At 30.1% G+C, this 23,903-nt stretch overlaps 2 protein-coding genes and 1 pseudogene across 3 annotated transcripts; 1 reads left to right on the forward strand and 2 right to left on the reverse strand.

Moving 5' to 3' along the window:
* The first annotated feature begins 279 nt into the window (after positions 1–279).
* LOC149892783 (uncharacterized) lies at positions 280–14,170 on the forward strand. 2 transcript variants are annotated; one of them, XM_090096571.1, is made up of 2 exons: positions 280–433; positions 12,930–14,170. In XM_090096571.1, the coding sequence occupies exon 2, from the start codon at positions 12,951–12,953 to the stop codon at positions 13,875–13,877; it is 927 nt and encodes a 308-aa protein (XP_089952697.1). In that variant the 5' UTR covers positions 280–433; positions 12,930–12,950; the 3' UTR covers positions 13,878–14,170. The 2 variants fall into 2 exon arrangements, with proteins under 2 accessions (XP_089952697.1, XP_089952153.1); XM_090096027.1 differs by lacking the exon at positions 280–433 and adding an exon at positions 6,846–7,010 and having other exon boundaries at positions 12,930–13,895.
* Positions 14,171–14,181: 11 nt separating this feature from the next.
* On the reverse strand, positions 14,182–15,591 carry LOC149892784 (uncharacterized; annotated as a pseudogene).
* Positions 15,592–20,682: 5,091 nt separating this feature from the next.
* On the reverse strand, positions 20,683–22,956 carry LOC149892785 (zinc finger MYM-type protein 1-like). The gene has a single exon (XM_090076645.1). The coding sequence runs from the start codon at positions 22,921–22,923 to the stop codon at positions 20,683–20,685; it is 2,241 nt and encodes a 746-aa protein (XP_089932771.1). The 5' UTR covers positions 22,924–22,956.
* Positions 22,957–23,903: the final 947 nt, after the last annotated feature.

A 23,903-nucleotide genomic window follows, 5' to 3' on the forward strand; every position in this document is an offset into this window, starting at 1 on the left:
CGAGCAGGCATTGCGGGTGTTGGTTATTTGGTTCTTTATTCATAGATTAGTTCAAATTGTAATCATAACACGTAGGTAATCTAGTCTGTAATAGGTTGCTAAGTAGTCTTTTGTTCAATTTATACTAGAACTCAGTTCACCGAAACATGTTTCCATTTGTATTCTGACTGCTTAAGCTGTTCTTTTTTTTATATATGTGATATGATTTTTATTATTACCAAATAATATTTTTTTTGATGAGATGTCGAAAACTGCTAGGCTTATTTGCTGTTGAGTTAGAATTACTTTAAAATCTTTAAAACTGATTTTGAAAACCCTTAAGGAAGTGTTTTTTGTCATCCGTCGTAATCCGTCATTATCAAAATTAATACTTAAATTCTCTCCTAACTTAATCCAGTTTTAAGCCAACAACAGAATCAAAAAGCAGCAGCTGGTAAGCATTGTAATTTATAGACTAAGTTTGTTAAGGATATTTTATCGTTTTCTTTTTTACTATCTTTTTTGTTATATAAACATATATATATATATATATATATATATATATATATATATATATATATATATATATATATATATACACACATATGGTGACGTGTGAAAGTTTCCGTCCAGTAATATTTCGTTTTCTAACTTATTTTAACAAACGATTAATCATTTATAATTATATGAGTTTTTAGTGTGTAAGATTGGAAACCAAATAACACATTAAAAGAATACCATTTTTATATGCGAATAGATTTATTATTATAAATGTTATATTAACAGTGGTTGGCAAAATAAAAAAAAAGTGGTGATTAGTAAAACAATTATTTGTGATAAACTTATTGACTTAATTTTTAAAACTTTATTTAAGTTTAAGTTAATAAGTTTCACTATAAAAGTAATACAAAGTTTAATAATGAAATGGGAGTAAAAAAATTGATCACACTGTTCAAACTATTTTGATGAAGCTCAGAATTTTATACATGTACATAATTAGAATTTCTTATTAATGTATTTATATCAGCTGTTTGTTTATTTGTTTTAAGTGATATCAATTTAAAGTAAGATTGAATTTGGTGTTAATTTCATGAAATATGTAAAATAATTGAAAGAAATTTACTTTATAAATAGAGATTATGGGTTGATTATAAAAAAAGACTTTAAGTTTAAGCGTTTCTTTGAGAACAGTACGTCGGCGGTTAAAAAAAAGTAAACTAGTCGCCAGAAGCCCTTTCGTATTACTTAAATACATTATAATCAATCAATCAATCAGTATCAATATATTTCGTGTTAAGGATGTTACAAAAAACACAGGTCATTGCAAATAGTAATTCACTAATAAAACGCAAATATAATGAAATTTATATTTTTCTTATAAGAAAGCCCGCTAAGAACTGTCTTCATTTCTATAAAAAGGAAGAGAGAAACAAAATGCTCGTCTTAGATAACAAAAAAGAAGCGTGAAAGGCTTGAATGGCTGCGCGATTGCGTGCAACAAATCCAAGAAAAGTTCCCCTTATGAAATTAAGGCACATGATAGCAAGAATGCACTTAGAAAAATACATGTATATTGGCCTGCTTTAAAATGGCGTAATATTTAGTGGTCTGGTGAGAGCAAATTTGTTTTATTTGGGTCAAGTGGACAAAGGATATATCTAAGGATGCCACCTAACTCTTCATACAAACCGCAATACACTCTGAAATGTGTTAAACATTGCGGCGCAAAAATTAATATTCGGGTTTGCTTCTGGCGTAGGACCGATCCATAAGATTGATGGAGTTATGGATCAAAATATTTATCTCGAAATATTGCAAAACATCATTTTGCCCAAAGCAGAGGAAGATATGTCTAGGGCAAAATGATGTTTTGCAATATTTGACCAATATTTATCAATATTTGACCTGAAAATTCCAATTCTGTAAAATTGTTTCTTTAGCTTATGATCTTTAGCTTATGATCTCGACCAATCGACCGACATTAATCTCCACCAAAGGGCTGACTCCTTGTACGGGGAAAATTCTCAAAACTATTACACAATTTCACCATCGTATTTTACATTTGCAATTTGGTAGCAAACGTCATTTCTTGTGCCAATAAGACGTCGCACAGGTTGTTTACCATCGCTTTCAAAAAAGTTAAACTTCAATTTGTTTGAGAAAGGTTTTACCAATCTTTGATTACCCAATTTAGATGATCTTTGGATAAGTGAGCCTTCTTATTCATTTTACGGATTAATGGTTTTTTATTACCTGTACAACCAAAAAAAATCCCACAACATGAAGTTGTCAAGTTAGAATACTATGACTAACGTTAGCTAGGTTTTCATCATTTGGGTCGCGTGCTGTTTTGGTAGCTGTTTTCTTGATATCAACAGTTAATTTGCGTTTTTGATATAATCTACCTTTTTAGGCATTTTTGTTGGTCTTCCTTTAGGTAAGCGATCTTTTAACCCATATCCACTGTACTATATTACTGTAATACCGTTCACGGTTTATTTACCATTTGACAGTACAATAATTCTTGTTTGTTCAAAGTTTTGTGATTTTCTGTGATCTGAAATTTTTTCGTGAGATACAATCTCACGAGAGTACTTTTCTTGCTTTGAAAATTTTATTACTGTCAGGAATTATTTATTAACTATTTATTTATTATAATTAATTATTACGTAAGGAGTTTGCATATTTGCATATGCAAAGAAATGCTTTGCTCCCACGGCCCTCTACGAACCAAATGTAAACAACCAATGCGCTATTTTTTGTAAATGAGTCTTAAAGCATCCTACTGGCGAGTGCATATTTTGTGGCTCGAAAATTTTGCTTTTGTCAAAATATAACAATTATAATGAGATTTACAAAGTTTTTTTTACTATATTATTTTGTTTCCTTTATCTCGTACTAACATTATAAATGATTGATCTTTTTTAAAATAAATTAGAGTACGAAATGTCACCGAATGTATGCATGCATAGATAGTGGCGTGAAAAATAAGTCATTTGCCAAGAATTAAACATATGTATTTATTCATATATAAATAATACAGCGTTGGTGTTCGGTTATCGGCTGAGTGGCAATTCAAAACTTTTGGTTACCTTTCTCATTCTTAACTTCTCGCAAAAAAGTTAAGGCCATTACTTCTTTAGAGGAAGGCCCTTAGGGTATCTACAACCAAGGAGGTTACCAGGCTACCAAAACCGAACCAATAGCTGAATAAGTTTTTTTTTACTTTAATTTATGAAAAAAGTTGAAAAGATCACATTAGAAAATAGTTATTAATTAATAATTACATTAACTGTTGTTAATAATCTAGCCGAAAAAATAGCAAAAACTACCACAAATATAGTCCTCAGTGGCAGGCGACTTTAGCGCCTGCAAGGAAAATTACAGCAGAAATTAAAATAAAAACTATTATAAAATTTTAGAACATTTTACAACTAAGCACTCTACTTATAATTCTTTGTAACATGTGAAAGCATGAGAGTCAGCATATTTGGGTAACGCGGGCATTTCCCATTTGTAATAAGTGTTATGATGTGAACATGGGTTCCAAATTTATCACGTGATTGTCTTTTATAATTTTTGTTACGTATGCCATGTTAAAAACGAGAAAAATAATGCCTCCGTGTTTTCGTTTGCTTTAGATTTTCTTTCTAAACAGGATCACATCAAAATACCAAACAGTTATTTATTTTATTTTTTTTAATAAAGTTTTAAGCTTTGTGCATGGTTAGGTCATGGGCGTGAGGAAAAATTTAATTTGCAAAAAAATAGATTGCACTCCCAATATTAGTTTAGAAGTTACTTTATATTTTTTAAAAAATCGTCCATTTGCGTAAAACCGTGTTTTGATTAATTTACTGTCGCGTTTCATTTTGCTTAAAAGTGGAGTTCGACGCTTTTTCGAGAAACTCGATAAAGCTTCTTTATTCCTCGAGGTGACACTCTTCTTTATTTCTAAAGTTTGGCGCGCGAAATTTCTTGGTCTTCTTCAGTTGTATACGAGTTGACAAAAAAAATCAGCAAGAAAATCGCTTGTTAAAGTATCTAAAAATCTGACAAAATCTTATAAAAATTAAATATTTTAAAGTAAATAGGGGAAAGGTGCCTATGATGGCATACTTAACTTTAACGTTTCTCTGAGCCATTACCTGAAAACTTAAAAAATAATTTTTGACATGGGTGTATTCCCTCTAGCATGCAAAATAATAATAAACCTTAGAATTTTTACTACTTTGTTTTTTTATAAGTTTATACCATTAAAAAAAAAAATACAAGTATGCCATCATAGGCAACTAAATGCTCCTATGATGGCACACTTTAAAGAAAATAGACAAACAAGAATTTTTTTTGTTTTTTAATAATGGAAACACAACTTATCAAGAAAACAAAGTTAATAATAAATATTTGGTCTATAAGCATAGTTCACATATAAATTTTTTTCTACTTCTCTATATGCCTGCACATAAACAATGACATCAAGATCTGGGTTTTTGACAACAAATCCAGTTCTTTCTTTAGAGCAAGACAGCGTATAAATTTCATAACAATACAAAAATGCTGTATCAGATTCGAAATTCATTTTATTATTTCTTCCTTTAATCTCCTCACTGTAGTATTTTTCTTCAACAGTCGTCTTTCTTTTTGTTTTTCTAACAAATTTTTCCTTTTCTTTGTTATCTTTTTCTTTTGTCTTATCTTTTAGTTCTTGGATACCCGGTGTGGTATTCAGAGGTCCAGTTTTTCCACGTTTTCGTGCCCTTTTCATTTCGATTTTAAGGATTGCTAAAGGCAACGGACACAACTTTTGTATAACAGATCTTATCCTTTTGTTGAAACAGAAGATCCAATGTATATGGAAGCTTCTGATGGAGGAGATTTCATTTCCAAATGTGTTGGTTTCTGAAACTCTTGTATTTCATCTTTGTTCTTAGCCTGATCACCTTTTTATTAGCATACAAATTGATTTCAGGCATTTTTTTCAATTCATTTTGCAGACTTTCCTATGTTGGCAACTTCTCAGTATGCCATCATAGGAAAGAGTCACCATATTTATTAAAACAAGCTGTGTCTACCTTATTCCACACATAGCATTAAAATAAGTATTCTAATAAATGTACAAAGCCTGCAGATGAAATGCATGAAAGTTTTACTTCTGTATGATGTATAATAAAATCGTAATCCTAAATATATGAGGGCATTAAAACTACAACACCACATGCCAAAATTTATGTTTGTTGATTAGAAAAGCATTATTTATGACAGAGGGACGAATTTTCACCAGAAGTAATGAATTACTAATAAACACATGTTGGTCTAATCACTTATGCGCCAAAACTAATATTTTTAGAAATATGACCAGTATGCCATCATAGGCGCTATGCCATCAAAGGCACCTTTCCCGTAATTTTTTTTTTTTTAATCCATTTTTTTCCAGCCCGAAAGACTTAATAAATTAAAACTTTTAAACCGTGCGATTTTTAAAGTGTTGCGTTAGAGATTGTTTTGTATAATATCCGTCACTCAGATATAATTTTTTCTTTATTTTTTTCAAAAAGAAAAGATATTGTGTAAGCAATGTTGTTTGCCATAAATTTTATTGTAAAAAATTTATTCAAAACAAAGTGGTAACTCGATTTAAACCCGAGTGTGGCAATAACGCCTAAACCATGTAAAACAACACGCGAGTTGTAGGTTTATAGGTTTTAGACGTTAGCAAAGTGAGTTGCAAATTGATAAAAGTTGCGCTCAACATTTTCAGAAATGTTTGACAGTTTTCTAAAGTTTTCTACAAGTCATTTTATATTCTGCTACGGATTGTTTATCACCGTGCCAACATTATTTCAGTAGATTTAATGGATGATTTATTTTTTCTCTCCACCGGATATTTTTACACCAGCGGATATTTTCTCTCCACCGGATATAGTTTAATGTACAAGCAAAACAAAAGGTTCGAAAAATTAAAAATACAAAACTGAAAGTGAAAGTCTTACTTTGGATATTATTTTGTTTGACTAAATTCAGTACAACAGTTTTGAAAATTGTCAATGCCTTAACAATAACATATCATCCACGAGTGACGCTTTATCATCTTTTAGGCCGATTGTGCAAACCACAGCATCGCAGGCATCGAACCTTTGGATGAGTTTAATATTATCATATGGTGCAATAACAACTCTTTCAGATGTGAACCATGCTAACCAAAAACCTATCCAATCGCCAGATTTACTGTATTTTCATCAGCTGTTGCTTTATAACCGATTAATTCCCGTTAATATGCAGTTCCATTTTCCTTTAGCAGATGCCCTTTGCTATTCAAAGCGCTCTCTGAGGGCACCATGTTTTTAAAGCATTGCCACAAGTCAAAACTTACCAAACGTGCGGTTAATTGGAGAAACTCTCTATAGTCATCTCTAAAATATCAAAAATGAAGTCCGTCAGCAATAATTGTCTTTAGGCTGTTACAAGTAGTGAGTAATAATATCACTCATGGTTTTGGTGGACGATATATGCGATTCAACCATTTTCTTTTGAATCTTTTAAAAGTAAAGAACTCAAGCACAGTTGATATATATATATATATATATATATATATATATATATATATATATATATATATATATATATATATATATATATATATATATATATATATATATATATATATATATGACGGCAGTTTCGTTATGCAACTTTATTGTGGGCATGCGCATTAACAAATATTTTTTCGGTTTGATTTTTAATAAAGCGTGCAAAACGCAAAAAAACTTTGAAAAGTCTTCCTATAATAAATAAAGTTAATATATCTTTTTATAACAATGGCATGTTAAAATTTCTTTTTTTAATAAGTGTTTATTATTACTAGCTTTCAAGAGAGAAAAATATTAAACAAAAGAATTTGTCAAACTTTTACAAGATTTAGAACTTTGCCTATTTTTTTGGTGTGAAGTTCAAGGAAGTCAATAATTCTTCTTTAATAAGTACTTTAATAAACTTTTTGGCAAAATCTGGAGTGCTCAAGAGAAAGAGTTAAGGTATTTAAAGAGTTTGTAAAATTTTGAAGAACCGGTTTTTTTTTTTTTTAGAGTTTTTTTCGTTAAAAAAATACTTTTTTTCCATAAATTTCCATTTTGTTATAGGTACTGAACAAGATGTTAAGTAAAGCGTAAAGAATAAAAACTAAAATATAATGAATAAGTAAAATAAAATATTCGTTGCTGATTTAATACCAACGATTGAAATTCAAAATATAAACTATTTTTACTTATTTTATTTGGAAATATACAATATATAATATATATTATGAAAATTTCTTACAAAAAACATTGAAATTAAGTTGTAATGTTATATTTGGTTTACACAATTCATCTAAAAAAATTTACAAAGTTTTTCTTTTTTTTATGGTTGGTCTGATTTTCAATGCTTCTGGGGAGTTTTTGATGTAATGTTCAGACAATACTTTTTCGTCGCTGTGATCCTTTCATATGGCAAAAGGTTGTTCATACTATTAAACTCAGCATGCATGCCTTCTATACCTTGCTCTCCATAAATATTGAGACCCAAACCCCAATATCTTATAAAATCAACATAATGACTTTCCAACAAATGCATTTTTGACGTAATGGACTCAATAGGCCATGTTTTACGAAAGTATCTCATTAACTTTTCAATGGCTTTTTCTAACTCCAAAAAAGTAAATAAATAAAAGAACGTAGAAAACAAAGAAAAGAATAACTACGATAACCCTTACAAGAGTAATTTAAATGAGAGTAAATTTTAGTAAGAGTACTGTAATGCAAGACTATAAATTTTAAAGAAAAAGTAATTTCACCTAATTCTGATAATAGATTTTTATTAATGATTTCACTTGAATTAATAAAGTTGTACCATGTTGTATACTTGCAGAACTCAAGACCATTGCCTCTTTATGAACATCTGCATCAATAAATCCAAGATCGCTTACTATCTTAGGTATTGAATTGCAAAAACGTGGAAAAACTGGAAATTTTTAACTCAAGACCATTGCCTCTTTATGAACATCTGCATCAATATATCCAAGATCGCTTACTATCTTAGGTATTGAATTGCAAAAATCAAGGACGCTGTTTATTCAATGAATAAAGATAATTTTAGGGCACATTTACAAAATTAATGTTTAAAAACCTTTAAGCATTTATGAACTAATGTATTTAAGAAGATATTTATACAATTTCATGTTTAAAAGTATGCAGAAATATGGAAGGAAAAACCTGCATTTTTTTTGAACATGGTTCCCATGGCTTCCAATAAAACATTTTCCATGATGAGCTTATCTTTGAACATTAAGACCTCATAGAACTTTGTCAAGTTTATTCACAAGTGGTCCATGAGATTTTTCAAATGTTTTGGATCTTAGTTCTATATATATATATATATATATATATATATATATATATATATATATATATATATATATATATATATATATATATAGAAAGAGAGAGACAGAGACAGAGACAGAGACAGAGAGACAGAGAGAAAAGAAAAACAAATAACTTGGAATTTTTTAGCATTTTTAGAAAGAATACCATGTGTCTGTATTAAGTAATGTGTAATAGATAAGTAAAACCAGGACCTTCGAGAGAGGAAGCACAGGGGGAAAATTAACTTCGGGCACCAAACTTGAAGGGACGCCAGATAACCGGTCGCAATTTTTTTTTTTGACAGTATATAGAAAACATTTTAATGACTGATAATGTGAAGTCTGCTTAGTTTTTGCATATGAAGTTTAAACTTTTGGATTCGAATTAAAAATGCAGGAATTGTAAAAATATCACGATACAGCATTCAATTAGATTATAGATGGCATAAGAATCCATGTTATGAGCGAATAAGTATGCTGGCCTCAATTTTCATCTGCTAAACCTCAGAAAATGAAATTAACATCTTTTACTGGGGTCTTGTTTTTTATTCTTTCATTTCTTTGATGTCTAATGTGAAGAGAAGCAACTATTTTTGTACTTCGAAAAAAAGACAGTGGTGAAAGTGTCACTTTTGGATTAGAAATGCCATGTTCTGTCTCAAAAAGAAAGGAGCCGATATTATTTATCACTGATGTGATTAGATTATCACTGATGTGATTAGTTTATCACTGACGTGATTGCAAGGCTAGATATGAATATTCGAAACTGTCGCGATCAAGAATACGATTTTGGATACAATATGTTAGGTGCTTACAAGGGAGCTCAAGCTTTAACAAGTCAAAATCATTAGGAGGCTCTGTACGTTCCCTGAAGCGCTCACAGTCTGGATTTGTTTGGTGTGCACTCAGTTGAATCGGCCGTTGAGATCAAAGTATTCGTTGGAAATTTCGAACCTTTGTACGTATTTTTTGGTGCAAGTTCTGACCGATGGAAGATCCTCAGGCTTTCTATGATAAGATGGAGCTCTTGTATTAATGCCATCAAACCACTTGCCAAAAGGCCGAGAGAAGTGATGCCTGCTCTTAAACATCCCATGGAAAACCTTGATTTGACCAGTAAGCAGCGTAGTCAAGAGAGAGCTTTCGAAAAATGGTTATCATGTATTGAGTTTTTATTACTAATTACGATTTGGTACAACTGTCAACAACGGTATTCGTTTTCTACAATCTGAGGCCATTAAATGGATGACGAGCTACTTTTGATTGGAAAGTTGCTGGAAGAACTTAAACAGATTAAGGGGCTCTTGCTCGCAGATTTTCCAAGAGGCTGTAGCTGTAGCTGGACCCCTAGAATTGGAAACTGAACTCGCTACTATAAGAAAGCATAAACCGAATCGCTTTCACAATTAGGCATCAAACACATTCCGTTTCCATGACAGCAAAAAGAAATAATTTGAATTGAACATTTTTAATATTAGTTTTGATAGTCTGATCCAGCAGATTAATTCAAGATTTGAGGCAAGCAGGATGCTTTGCGATATGTTGCACAATCTCATTGAAGAAGTTCGCTGCTTTAACACAGTCCGCAAAAAAATTTTCAAGTAAGGAAATCCAACACAATTACTCAACCAAATCTTCCAAAAGAAGCTTGAACGCCTTTTTCCCTACATTTGCATTATGCTCCGGATTTTCAACACTATTTCTATGTCAGTTGCTGAGGGTAAACGATCGTTCACTAACTTGAAGATCGTAAAAAACTCTCTCTATTTGACCATGGGGCAGGATTGAATTACTGATTTTTTGATCATTTTGATTGAAGAAGATTTGGACAAAAAGGTGAGCTACGACAATATCATCAATAACTAGTTGGTCAGTTAAAAGCTCAAAAAATTCATCTTTAAGCACCTTATTCACCTTTTTCAAAATTTTGTTGGTTATCGTTTCATTGGTTTAAAACTAATATGTTGATTCAAATATCAGTTTTGATTGGCGAACCGTTTGTTAATCCTGAAAATTGATAGTAACGCAGAAATTCAATGTGTTGTGTTGATAACTGCTTCATTCGCAAAACTTTAAATTTTGAAATTTCTAGCCTTGAAAAGGAGCGCTATTTTTCGACATTGACCCGGGCGCCATCGGCACTCTCAAAGGCCCTGAATAAAACTTCCTGTCGGCCAACAGTTTTAATTAACACAAAATCAATTGCAAGAGATAAGAGATCACTACAATGTAATATTCACGTTTACAAGATTAATAGGAAATATAATGATAATAACTGAACTCTTTAACAGACCTTTCATATTATTGTGTGGCAGAATATATCTTATAATATATTCATATCAAAATTATAGTCCATCAATAAACACTTAAGAATGCTTTTTTTGTGCCTTTTTTTTTATTAATATACTTCTTTCGACACAAAATTTATCTGGTTTTTTTAGTTTTTTTGCAGTATTTGAAAGATATTGCTGCGTAAGGCAAATTATTATTATCTTCATATCCTAAATAAAATAAATTGTTGAAAAGAACGTAAGGTGCAGAAGGTGTAGCTTCTACACTAGAAAATGACAGTCGTCAAACTGTAAGATCAACAGTATTCTCAATAATAGGTAGTTGGACATCATAGCTTAGAGTAACTGTTAAACTATCGAAAAACTTGTTGGTATAATAACAAAATTAAAAGATGATCAACTTTAACCTACCCAAGTCTTAATGTGTCCCAGTATATCATCAGGTGTAATTATTTTTGTGGTGCTTGTTAAATATATATATAGCCTATTTATCTTTATTTACATTTTTTATGTTGGTTCTTGTTTCTAGTGCTAATTTAATTCAACTAATTATAGACTGAGAAGGGTTCGGGTCATTTTCTTAATTATTAATTAGATTTTGGTTCCAGAATTCAAGCTAATAAATAAGTTACTAAGGCAATGGTTATAAGCAAAACTGGGATGTTGGATTTTTAATACGAATACTATTAATATGGTTGTTATGTGGTTCTTTTGAAGTTAATGATATATTTTTAGTATCTTCTAATAAAAAAAAATTGCTTCCATTCAAATATCAATTTCTTTAATATTGATATTAGTTGGTGCAATAGGCAAGCCTGCACAAAAAGGTCTTCATATGAGACTTCTTGATGGTATGTAAGGTCCAACTTCAGTCTCTGCTTTAATTTACACAGCTGCTATGGTGATAGCTGGTGTTTAATTAATTATAAGAATGTCTCTTTTATTTGAATTGAGTTTCTGTCTCAGAACAGAGTTTTTGGCTCAAAAGCCCTGAAAATTTGAGCAGTGTCTAGACAAAATCTCAATTCTGTTGAAAATTTGCATTGTTAGTTAGGACCCCAGGTGATTAGAATTTATAATTAAGGCTGCATTATTTATAAGCATCTCTGAACCGTTTTAATACTGTTCAAATGCATGATTGATAAAATTTTCTTGTGTGCGCTGGCATTTTATTGTCTTTCTTTTCAAATTCAAATGAGGTGGCTCTTTTAACTGCATTCCGGGAAGGGATAATAGTAATCATTTTTTTAGACTTCGAGTTCTCATGTGTAAATATTTTGTACATTTGGCAACAACATTTTAGTTTGCTTTAAACTCTAGTTGCAGCTCTCGTCCTTGTTTCATATTTGTTCATAGTGTTTAATGACCTTTTTAAGTGATTTAAAAAAATCATCTGTATTGGATTCATACACTGATGGCGCAATGTTGTTATTGATTCTAGCTGTTGAAGGGCTACCTTTTCTTATACTATTGCTGAGAAGGGGCCACCATTTTAAGATGTTTTGCTATTATTGAAAGAATGGTCGTATTTGTTTGCAAGCTTGCAATCACAAAGGAAAAATTTTTCAATGTCTATTTGTCTTTAAAATTTAGTAAATTTTCTTCAAGCTCAACTGGCATCAAGATTTTTCTTTCTACTTTTGCGTCCATCTCAATTTTTTCCATTTTTCCTGGTCTGTAAAGATGCTCTGAGTATTTGAAAAAATTTTACACAAGCTCTTTTAGAAGCTTTAGGCTCATTATTGCAACTGTTTATAGCCTGAGATAGCACTTTCTCTAATCATATCACATACTTTCCATAAGTCGGTCAACTTTGGATTTCTTATTTGTTATAGATTTAAGATCTTTTTGATCATGAGCCATTCTAAAAAAATATAAATCCTTATAAAGTAAATATAAATCCTTATAAAGTAAATTTATTTAAAAGCATTAATTTACATAAAGTCCAATAGTTTAAAATGTGACTAGAATTTGGTTACTTACTGGAATTTAGTCACTTTACCGTAAGTTAATTTTTTTAATTTATTAGATCTTATAAAGCGTTCATTAAACTGAATTTAACCAAATTATTAGTTTTAATCGCGGAGCGTTTGATAAAAATGGAAAATATTTACTTCAGTAGGTTACACTTCTGGTTTTTCACTACGTTTAGCAAGATACCCAGCCGTAAAGATGTAGTAGATCCTAAATTTAGATTCACAACATTGATATTATTATATGATTAAGTGCTATTTCAAAAACATTGATATTTTTGTTTTTAGATTTTGTACAAACAGCATTCGATGCGTTTAAAATATTTCAGAAGACGTTTAATTGTTATTCTTCTGGTATCATTATTTTTCTTACTTGTTTCTATCAATTTGTGGTCCAAGAAAAAAAGGTTTAACAAAACTGGAGCAAAATTTAACCTCACCATCTTCGCAAATCAAACAAACTACATTCCATTAAAGATTGTGATGCCATTTCACATAAAGCAACTGAACGAAACTTTAGACAATATAAAAACTTGGAACCGATTTAAGCCGTGTGAAAATCAAACAAGTGTAGAACTTGTATTTTATGTTGGCTACTTTGAGTCTAATCTCACTGATTTGTACGCTAAATTGCCTCAAAGTATTGATTGCTTTTTTAAAATCTCAATAACGTTGCACAGGTATGACGATCAAACCGAAGATGAACACGTCATTGGTTCTCGCATCATGTTTGAAGCGATGTTGATGAAAGCATACAAGAGTTTTATGAACACCTCTTTTGTATTTTATATGGAGCCTGACGTACGGCCGATTCGATCCAACTGGCTGACTTCAATTAGCCAAGAAATCGGTGCTGGTCATTTTTGGCTTAAAGGAAGTGTATTCCGAGGCGATATTAATAAATTCGCAAAAAACGATCCTTATTATCCGAATTACGTACATATTAATGGCAATGCTATTTACAATATTGCCAATACAGATTTTATTTTGTTTTATTTTAACACACTGCGACAGTACATAGTTGAAAAAAATGGTGATAGCCTAAATGCGTATGATACAGATTTTTTTGAATACATGTTGGATATGAATAATTACGATGTGACGAGACGAATTTTACATCAATTTCAGTTCACCGAACTTATTCAAAATTTATGGAAGACAGAATACAATGTGAATGAAATGTCTGAAAAATTTAAATCGACCTGTTTTATCCACGGTGGAATTCCTACTTATTGAACTGTTCTATTTTGTTTCTATCCCGGTGGGAATTTGGACGTCTATTTAGAACGTCCAGAAAACGTCCAAATGAAATACCTTTCGTCCGTCCATATTAGACGTCCACGGACGTCCTCTTTAGACAGTTTTAGGACGAATTACGACGTCTGGCAGACGTCAAAGTTAAACTTATGGTCGTTGTGTTCGGGCATTAATTACACTAAAATCTAGAAATAATTACTTTTTTTAAGTTAATATATTTACTAATTTAAGTACAGATTAGATAATATAAATGCTATAACAAAAAAAAAAAAGACCTTTTATATTATTTAGTTTCTTCTTTTTGCAATTTAAGTATTGCTTGTTATAACAAGTCGCCAACGAGTGTTTTGATATTGCCTACGTCAAAGCCATCTTTTTCTGAAATAAGCACGCTAAAACAAGCAAAATATAGAACTATTTTTATTTTCAATATTAATATTTAGTTAAATACATACTTAAATTTTATTATAACTTCTTTGTTTTTTATAGCAACACTCAGCAGAAACCTTACAACATAATTTGATATGTAAACTAACTTACTTTTTAAACATTTGTATAATGTTGCGGCTACAAATTTCCATTTTCCCTTTATCCCATCTTTACTAAAACACCTTTGCAAAGGTTATGTCATTATGCTGTCTAAGACCTTTTTAACTATTCTATGTGGCATTGAACCACCGACACCTTTAATCTGTGTAATCTACAGAAAATAAAAAAGTTAGTTTAAAACAAGTCCATTCCAAACAAATCTATAGTTGAGGAAAGATAGTAACAGTCTAAATCAGTATAGGAATGCTTTTAGATTAAAATAACATAAACTTTGTTTTAAATTTTGAGCTGTGTTTATAGTGGAAACATTTTAAATTTTATTGATTAAAGTTTATTTCTCAATAAACTTTAATCAATAAAATTTAAAATGTAAATAAACTTTAATCGATAAAATTTAGTTTTCTAGATTAAAAAAAAAAAAAAAAAAGAACTATCTTCCGAAACCTCGCTGCTTTACTGGAGTTTAATTATTTTTCCTCCTCGTCTAACCTCATCTAACGTATCAAGCGGTTCTGTAAAAATGTTATCAGCTATGAACGCATTAGGTCCTACCTCATTATTTTCAAGAAGTTCAAGGCGATCAAAGATTTTCTTTTGAGTTTCCTTAATTTGATCAAACTGACTTGTTAGTTCCATAAAAATAGCATATTAGAATTCTGAAAATAAAAGCTGAGATTTTAATTTCTATACATTCATTTTTCAAAAATGATTAGATTTAATTAGTTTTTTTTATATGATAAATTCTTAATTCTAAAACTGAAATTAAATCAAACAATTGAAAAGTTTATATCATTAATAAATTATCTGTAATATAATATTTATAAAGTATATAAAAGTAAATGGGAAGTAATTACGTTTATTTGTCATTTCTTTAAAAGAAACTCCACCATCACCTATTTTAATGTTTCCTTTTTAATTTACCAGTTTTAAAATGATCTTAAATTGAAAATTCAATGCAAACATTTTTTTTTTAAACCAAAACAGGAGTTAGTGCTGCTTTCAATTTTTATAATTCTAAAAAATAATAAAGTTGAAATAAATATAAGAAACGAAATACTTTAGATGGAGTATTTTAAAATAAATCTTCTTCATCACCTTTATTTTAATATTTATCACTCAGCTTATGAGAAAACCCACTGCTCATAGGTTCATTAGAATGAGAACTGGAGTCTAGCTCTGGACTAGGTGTACAAACATTTTTGACTTTCCTAATAGTTGATACAAAAAAATTATTTATATACTATAATTTTTTTTATCATGAAAAATGATTATATAAATAATAATAAAAAAAAATAGGCGCTACTGCAGTTTCTCCCCCCCCCCCCCCCCCCCCCCCCCATTTTTTTATGATTGATTCTGAAAAATATAAAAACATACACCTGAAAATCAACGGAAAGTGCTCTTATTCGAAGTCAAAGTTTGTAAAAAGTCCCACCAAAAACCCTAATATTCGCCATTTTTTTCAAAACGCTTTCATTTTTAACGAAAACTAATTACCGTTACATTGCGCAATAAACCTTGTTTCAATTAGCCTCTGAATTTTTGTTTTAAAGTATTATAACGAAAGTGTTATAACGAAATGAAGTTAATGGAAGATTTCAAATAAAGGTTGAACATAGAATTTGAGAATGCAGACAAACTGATGAATAATTATCATTGTATCGTACGCTGGTTTTTTTATTTAAAAAAACGGTTTGAAGGTTACTATTTCTAAATTTTACATGTGATAAAACAACAATCAACTAAGTTTCAAAAGTTCTTCTTTTAGGAAAAAAAACTGTTAAATTCTTTTTTTTAATTTATTACAAAAGTACATTACTTGCATTATAGTTTATTCTCTAATAAATCAAAAAACTAGATAAACATACTTTTACGACTTTTTAACGTAAAAACCTTGCTATTAATGTATTGCTTTTGTCAGCAAAAAGATCATTAACTTATTATTTTCAAAATGGCGAATATTAGGGTTTTTAGTGGGACTTTTTACAACTTTGACTTCGAATTAGAGCACTTTCCATTGATTTTCTGGTATATGCTTTTATATTTTTCTGAATCAGCATAAAATTCTCTATCAGAATCAATCATAAAAAAGGAGGAGGGGGGGGGGGGGGGGAGAAACTGCAGTAGCGCCAAAAAAATGAACCTTAATATTCTGAGTAGGGCTGGTAGATTAATCGGTATTTTACATTAATCGATTAACGATTAAATTTCGAAAAATTAATCGATTAATCGATTAATTTTCGATTAATTTTAGAAAAAATGTGTTTATAACTTAATAAAAAGTAATTTATATTTTTTATGATTTTATTTCTCTTTTAATCAGATATGATCTTAAAAAACATAAATTATCAACAGTATCATCGTTTAAGCTAGTTCTTAAATTAGTAACAAATAAACCAGCTGCACTAAAACTTCTTTCTGCTTCTATAGAAGACGGGGGAAGACTTAGCATGGCATTATAAATCTTTTCTAAAGAACTTGGCCTGTTTCCAGTGCTTTCGAGAACTGCAATTTCACGTTTAATGCATGTCAAAACTTCTTGAGGGGAAGATTTAAAAGTTATCCCTTTAGTTTTTCCTGCTGCTGAAGCTGTATTAGCTATTATTTCTGCTAATTCTTTACCTTTAGTTTTTTTTCTTAATGGTTCTTCATTACAAGTGTACTCTAACTCAGACTGATATGCTGCTTCTACTTCCTCATGTAGAAATAAACATAGGTATATTTCTCTAGCAGTTTTAGCAATTTTATTTTTATGTGGGTATTTCAAAAGATTATCTGGAAATTCTGAGTCTGATTTATAGTCAGCTGGGTTATGTAAAAAGCACAGTAAACCAGCAATATTACAATTTCTTCTTTCAACAACTCTCTCCGAGACAACAGTAAATAATTTTTGACCAATGTTAGTATTTTGTTCTTTAAGATTTTGTAGTAAAAACAAAATAATTTTATCAGATTTTATCAGATCACAGTCTCTTTTCCCTAGTTCCATAACACTTAACTCTACAATGTGTAGAGCCTGAACAATATCAGAAATGTGTTTTATTTCCTCTTCTTTTAAAATTAAATCTGTTCTAGATATATCAACAAGAGCCTTTGCAATAACATTTTTTAATTTTAAGTACCGTTTTAACATACTTATTAGCGAATTCCATCTTGTTTTAGTATCCAAAATAGGCTTGAGTTCTTTTCCTAAATCTGTTCTACAAATACTTTGAAGGGAATCGTTTTTAAGAGGAGATTTTCTAAAAAGTTTGACTATTTTACGAACCTTCAATATGATAACGCCATAGTCCTCATTAAACTGGATTTCCTGTGAAACAGAGCTATTACTTTCCTCATTCCAGCATTCTTCAGTGTTGTTTTCATCATCAGGGTCGGAATCAGATGTTTCATTTTCAATCTCATCAGTCATTATTTCTTCTTGAGTTGTTTCTATTTCTAAACTTTTTTTCTTATAAAGAATATCACATACAGCAAGATGAATTCCATGGGAGTAGCAAAGTTGGTGTATAACTCCCATTTCTCGTCCCATTTTTTTCATTACTGATGCACCGTCAGTAACACATCCAAAAACATCATTAATCAAATTTAAGCCAAATTCATTTAATTTCTCAATAACAATATTAACAGCTCTTTCTGAAGGCAACGAACCATTTATTCTAATCATCCCAAGACCATAGTGACATTTGTCTGAACAATGTACATTGAGACATAAATACCTTCTAGTTTTACCAGAAGTCCACTCATCAAGAGAAATTGAAAACCTTTCTCCTTTTAATTTTTTTTTGCTGAAGCTCTTGAACAACTTTGAACTTAATTGAGTTTGCGTAGTTCATAACAATTGTCTTTATAGCATGTCGATCATCAGGGATTTTAAGTCCTTGAGCTTTCCAGCCATTTTTAATATCTTTGCTATTGGCCAAAGTTGTAAAAGGGATACGATCAACAGCAGTTAAACGAGCTAATACATCTTCAGCTTTGCTACCTGTATTATTACAATAGGTAGCAATACTTGGCTGTATATTTTTAGACTTCTCTAAAATAACTTTTGTCAAATAAATTTTATGTTTGTGCTCTAAATGATACAAGAAACTTGAAGTTGATGAATGGAATTTAAGTTCAACTGAACAATGTTTGCACTTGTATGTTGATTTGCCTTTATTTTCCAATAAAAAGTGTTTCCAAACTTCAGAGCGGTTTTTTCCAAACGACATTGTAAATGGTGGTTAAGAAACGGCACTATGAAAAAAGCATTGTTTTTGTTTGTTTATACTAATATTTGACCGGATGCCGGAAAATATAGGCAAATCAACATAGAAGTCAACACAAGTCTTGTTCGTTAAAAAAACGCTTGTAAATGTTCGTAAAAATCTTTGAAACAAAAAAACGCAAAGTTGTCATATTAAAAAAAAAATTAATCGATTAATCGTTTGTTAATTAATCGATTAATGATTAATGGTTTTTAATCGATTAATCGATTAATCGTTAATCGTTTACCACCCCTAATTCTGAGTCATTTTCTGTTTGAAGTTAAAGCATCTGGTTGCATATCTCCAATGTCCCAGCTTCCAAAATAAATGCAATAAACTTAAACTTTTTCCATCCTGGCTCTGGAACAACCCACTCAGAAATATATGTTTCAAGAGTTTTGTAACTTCTGGGTGGGAAATAAACAATACATTTGGCTAAATTAACCCAATGAGAAGGAACCATTGTCTTGGTTGGTAGAACATTTTTAGTTATAATGACAGCACTAAAGTAGCCTGAGAATAAAAAAAAACTTAATGGAACTAATGAATGTATCAATGGCAAATATACTTAACATTAATTTTTCTAAAATTTTTTTTAAAAAAAAAGGAATATAATTTTGATAAGAACTGCACAATTTTAAAAGAGGAAAAAAAGATGGAAGCTCTCTTTTAATCTTGTAGATTGAAATATCTGTGGATAATCTACAGATATTTTAGTCTACTTTTATACTTAATGTCTACAGTTATTTTAATCTAGTAGATTAAAATATCTGTACTAAAACTGTAAGAAGTTTTTTAACTAACATTTATTTCAGCTTACTTTTACTAAAAATTTATATTATATAATTTATACCTTTGATATTTTTCACTTAAATCGATTTGAAATCTTTAATTATATGTTTTACGCTCCATTCTATGATATTACAGGAAGCCAGGATAATTGTAGCAGCTAGCACCAATTATATATGTTAACTAGATGTCTAACTTCACAGAAATTCCGTAAGAAAAAGTGAAGCAAGTTTTTAAAGTTTTTATAGTCGATAGCCGCTTTATATAAACTTTCAATTTTTTTTTTGTTTTACTTTGTTTTTGTAATTGAGTCATTTCTGTCCTATGATACATTATATATATATCGTATATGATATATCATTGTTTCTGTCTGGCAGATAAAAAAACCTTATTGATAAAAAAATTCATGATAGAAGCGCGATCTAGATATCTGGTTCAAATATATTATTGGCTAGCGCGCTGTTAAACTCAAAAACAAAAAAAACAATGGTGGTTAATAGTTCACGCAAGCGTGTTTAAAAAAAATGTTCAAAATATTTCATTTGGACGTTTATAGACGACCAAATTACAAATCAAGACGAAATTCAACTAATTTGGACCTCCATAGACGTCTAATTCGCGGTCGCGGAAGCTCGGACCAAATTTATTCGTCTTTGGAAGTCCAAGGGCGTCAAATGCCCACTAGATAATTATTATATAATGTAAATACTGTTGGTAATGGTCACCATTACCAAAAGTATTATGTATTTACATTATATATAAATTGGGTGTTATATATAAATTGGATGCATCCAGGGCCGCCGAGAGAAATTTGGGGCCCTGGGGAAGTTTTCTTAACGGGCCCTCAATATGATCAATCATATACTCAGGACCGCTAGAAGCGTGCTCTGGTCATTGAAAATTAAAAATGAAAATGAATTAAATCTTTTAAAAGTCAAAACTATTTAAATCTTTTAAAAGTTAAAGTTTGGAAAAAGTGCACAAAAAATAATGTTAAACACTGTTTCATAATAGAGCTTTGCGAGCCTTTCGACTCGCAAACAAATTAATAACTTCTTCAAAATTAATTTTCATAGCCATTTCGGCTTCAATAGATAAAAGTCCTAAGTCATTTAAACGGTTTTGTGTCATTGTTGATCTTAATACATTTTTTACTCTTTTCAACATGCTAAAAGATCTTTCTGCTTGGGCAACTGTCACTGGAATTGTGCAAAATAGCTTATTGCAATTATAATGTTTGGAAATAGCACATCCAGTTTGTTTTTTATTTCATTTAACAACTCAACGGGCTGAAGAGAAATATTTTGTATATTGGCATCATAAATTGATCTTAAATGTAGTATTTCATCTCTAAGATGATCATCAATATCATTTTCATACACATTTTGCAACTTTTCACACTTACTTTGTATTTCTTGATCATTTAAGTCACGGAACAACCATAATACATTGAATAAAGAATCTCTTTCTTTTGCTGCATTAAATCTTCTTGTCATATTTCCAATAATGCTATCCATGAAAACATTGAAAACATTAATTCTAAATTCTTCTGCCAGTGTTCTTTTTAACTCGTGTGTTGTTTTTTTTCTTTTAGTATATTTTTTCCCCGAAAATTCTGTGTTTATCTGTAAAGATGTGCCCAACAATCTACATTCATTTAAAATAGTATCCCAACCATCTCTTATTGTATTTAATTCAACAAGAAGACTTGACAAATTGGTTATTTCTACATCAATTGTTGCATTGCGAGCTTGTAAAACAGTACTTCTGTAGTTTATAGCTGCTAGAACTTTGTGCCATATTTTTGCCAGTACTAAGCATTCAAAAGATTCCATATATTTTTTTATTCTGATAAGATCTGATCGAGTTTCTGACGTTAAGTTTAATTCCAAAACAGCGTTTATTGCTATTTTAATTTCATTAATTTTTTCAGCAAAGGGCTTAACACATTCAATTCTTGCAGACCACCGTGTATTTGACATAGTATGCAAAGAACATCCAGTATTATTTTTTAATATTTCCCATCTTTGTGGGCTACTACTAAATATATTGTATAATTTTTGTATAGTGCCGAAAAAACTTACAACTTGAATACAAGATTCTGCTGCATGAACACCACATAAATTTAAACTATGACATGCACAAGGAGAAAAAATTGCCAATGGATTAATTTGCAAAATGCGAGCTTGTGCACCTTTATATGATCCACTCATGTTAGATCCGTTATCATATCCTTGTGCGCGACAGTCACTTATAGGAATATTATACCTTTGTAGAGTTTCAAGAATTAAATTAGCAATATCTTCTCCAGTCTTCTTATTGCAGTCAACAAATGCAAGAAATCTTTCCGTAATTTCGAATTTGTTGGACTTAATAGTAACGTACCGTAAAATGAATGTAGTTTGTTCTATATGCGCAGAATCGGGTGTTGCGTCTACAATAAGGGAATAATATTTCATAGTTTCTCTTTCCTTTAAAATACAAGTTCTCAAGTAATCTGCACAGCATGATATGAATTCATTTTGAATGTCTGTCGATAAGTAATGTACTTGCAATCTCTGCTTTTCTTTTTGTGTCTGCTTTACGTTTTTTAAATGTTCTTCTAAAAGCGGATCGTAATGACTTAAAAGTTCTAACAATCCTAGAAAATCTCCATTGTTCGAATCTCCAATCAAATGAGTAACACCTCTAAAGGCCAATCCACGCTCAGCAAGAAACAAAATTACGTCTAATAATCGTTTTAATAAACCTTTCCACTTCTGTGTCTCATTTTGTATTTGTTTTACTATAAAGCAATCAATTGTGGTATGTTTATTAATATTTTTTTCTAAATTTCGCCACTGGATATAACAAGATTTATGATGGTCAGGTATTCTGTCATATAATTTTTTGTACCCTCTATTAGCCTGCCAACCATTTTCTGTAGCAAAAGTCGATCTTTGCTCATGAAATTTATAAAATAAACGACAAGGAAAACAAAACAAAGCATTTTTAGATTTGCTCCAAACTAACCAATCACGAGGAACTATTTCTTTATTTTTTAAACGAAAGCTTAATAAATAGGTAGGGAATTGACAACCGCGTTTATCTACAGGAAATGTTGTTGGGTGTGGTACTGGGCCTCTTAGAATGGCATCTTCTACGTCTTTTGGTGTTAAATTTACTTTTAACACTCCAATATCGATGTTGGCACAGTCGGTATTCAAAGAAAGTGTCGAAATATCAGATTGCGCGGAAATTCCAACAAATTCAGTTTCATTCCTTGCGCTTAATGGGTCCGCATCAATGTTTCCATTATCGCAATAGTCATCGTTCTGTCTTTTTGAAGAAATTTTAAACCCGAAATTTTCTAGTGTTCTCATACCTTTAGAACTTTCTTCATTTCTTTTTTGTCGCTCTTTTCGTTTTTCGTATCCAGATTTATGGCGAGAAATCATATTCTGTATTTCAGAAATTAAAACGTAGCTCTTTATACAGAATTTATAAATAAATAATACAAATTAAAGTTTACGAATAATAACATTTTTTTAAAATAATATTAATATTTGAATAATAATATTTTGTATTTAACGCAATTGTAATATTTTTCAAAAGTTTTAATTTAACACGTATATGTTATTTACAAAATGTAAACTAAAATTAAAATATACGCTTACAAAAAACATCACAAGTGTCTAAAACGAAAATTTTAAAATGCAGCATTAATGAGAGATCAAGTCATACAATCTTTACAACTGTTAACGTTTGAAAAGAAAATTAACAAATGAAAAGTTAACAATGTCGCTCGAAAAAATTCGAATTTTAATTTCGATTGAAACTCAATTGAAAGAAATTCGATTGAAAAAATTTGAATTTTAATATTACAAAAGAAAAATAGTAAGAATAAAAAGAAGCATTTTTGTTAAAAACATTTTTAGTCTTTAAGATTTTTTGGAAGCGATAAAGAAGATTTAATAAGTGATGAATAAATTTGACTTCATGAAAAAAAATTATTTGTACACACACGGGGCCCCGGGAATCTTCCCCGTCTACCCCCCCCCCCCCCTCTCGGCGGCCATGGATGCATCACTTAGTGATAAACCCAATTTACCGTATATATATATATATATATATATATATATATATATATATATATATATATATATATATATATATATATATATATATATATATATATATATATATATATATATATATATATATATATATATATATATAAGAAAGAAAGAAAGAAAGAAAGAAAGAAAGAAGTAAAGAAATGAAAGAAAGCAATAGAGAAATAAAGAAAAGAAAAGAAAGAAAAGAAAAGAAAAGAAAGAAAAGAAAAGAAAGAAATAATATAGGCCTAGTCACCAGTATCAAATTTCGAAAGAAGAAATTTATTTCTATGCCTGCATTTTGAAACCAATTCGTTCTT

The sequence above is a fragment of the Hydra viridissima genome, unplaced genomic scaffold, assembly GCF_058129835.1.
Source record: "Hydra viridissima isolate aposymbiotic clone 2 unplaced genomic scaffold, HvirCarnegie_v1 scaffold_1, whole genome shotgun sequence".
Classification (NCBI taxonomy): domain Eukaryota; kingdom Metazoa; phylum Cnidaria; class Hydrozoa; order Anthoathecata; family Hydridae; genus Hydra; species Hydra viridissima.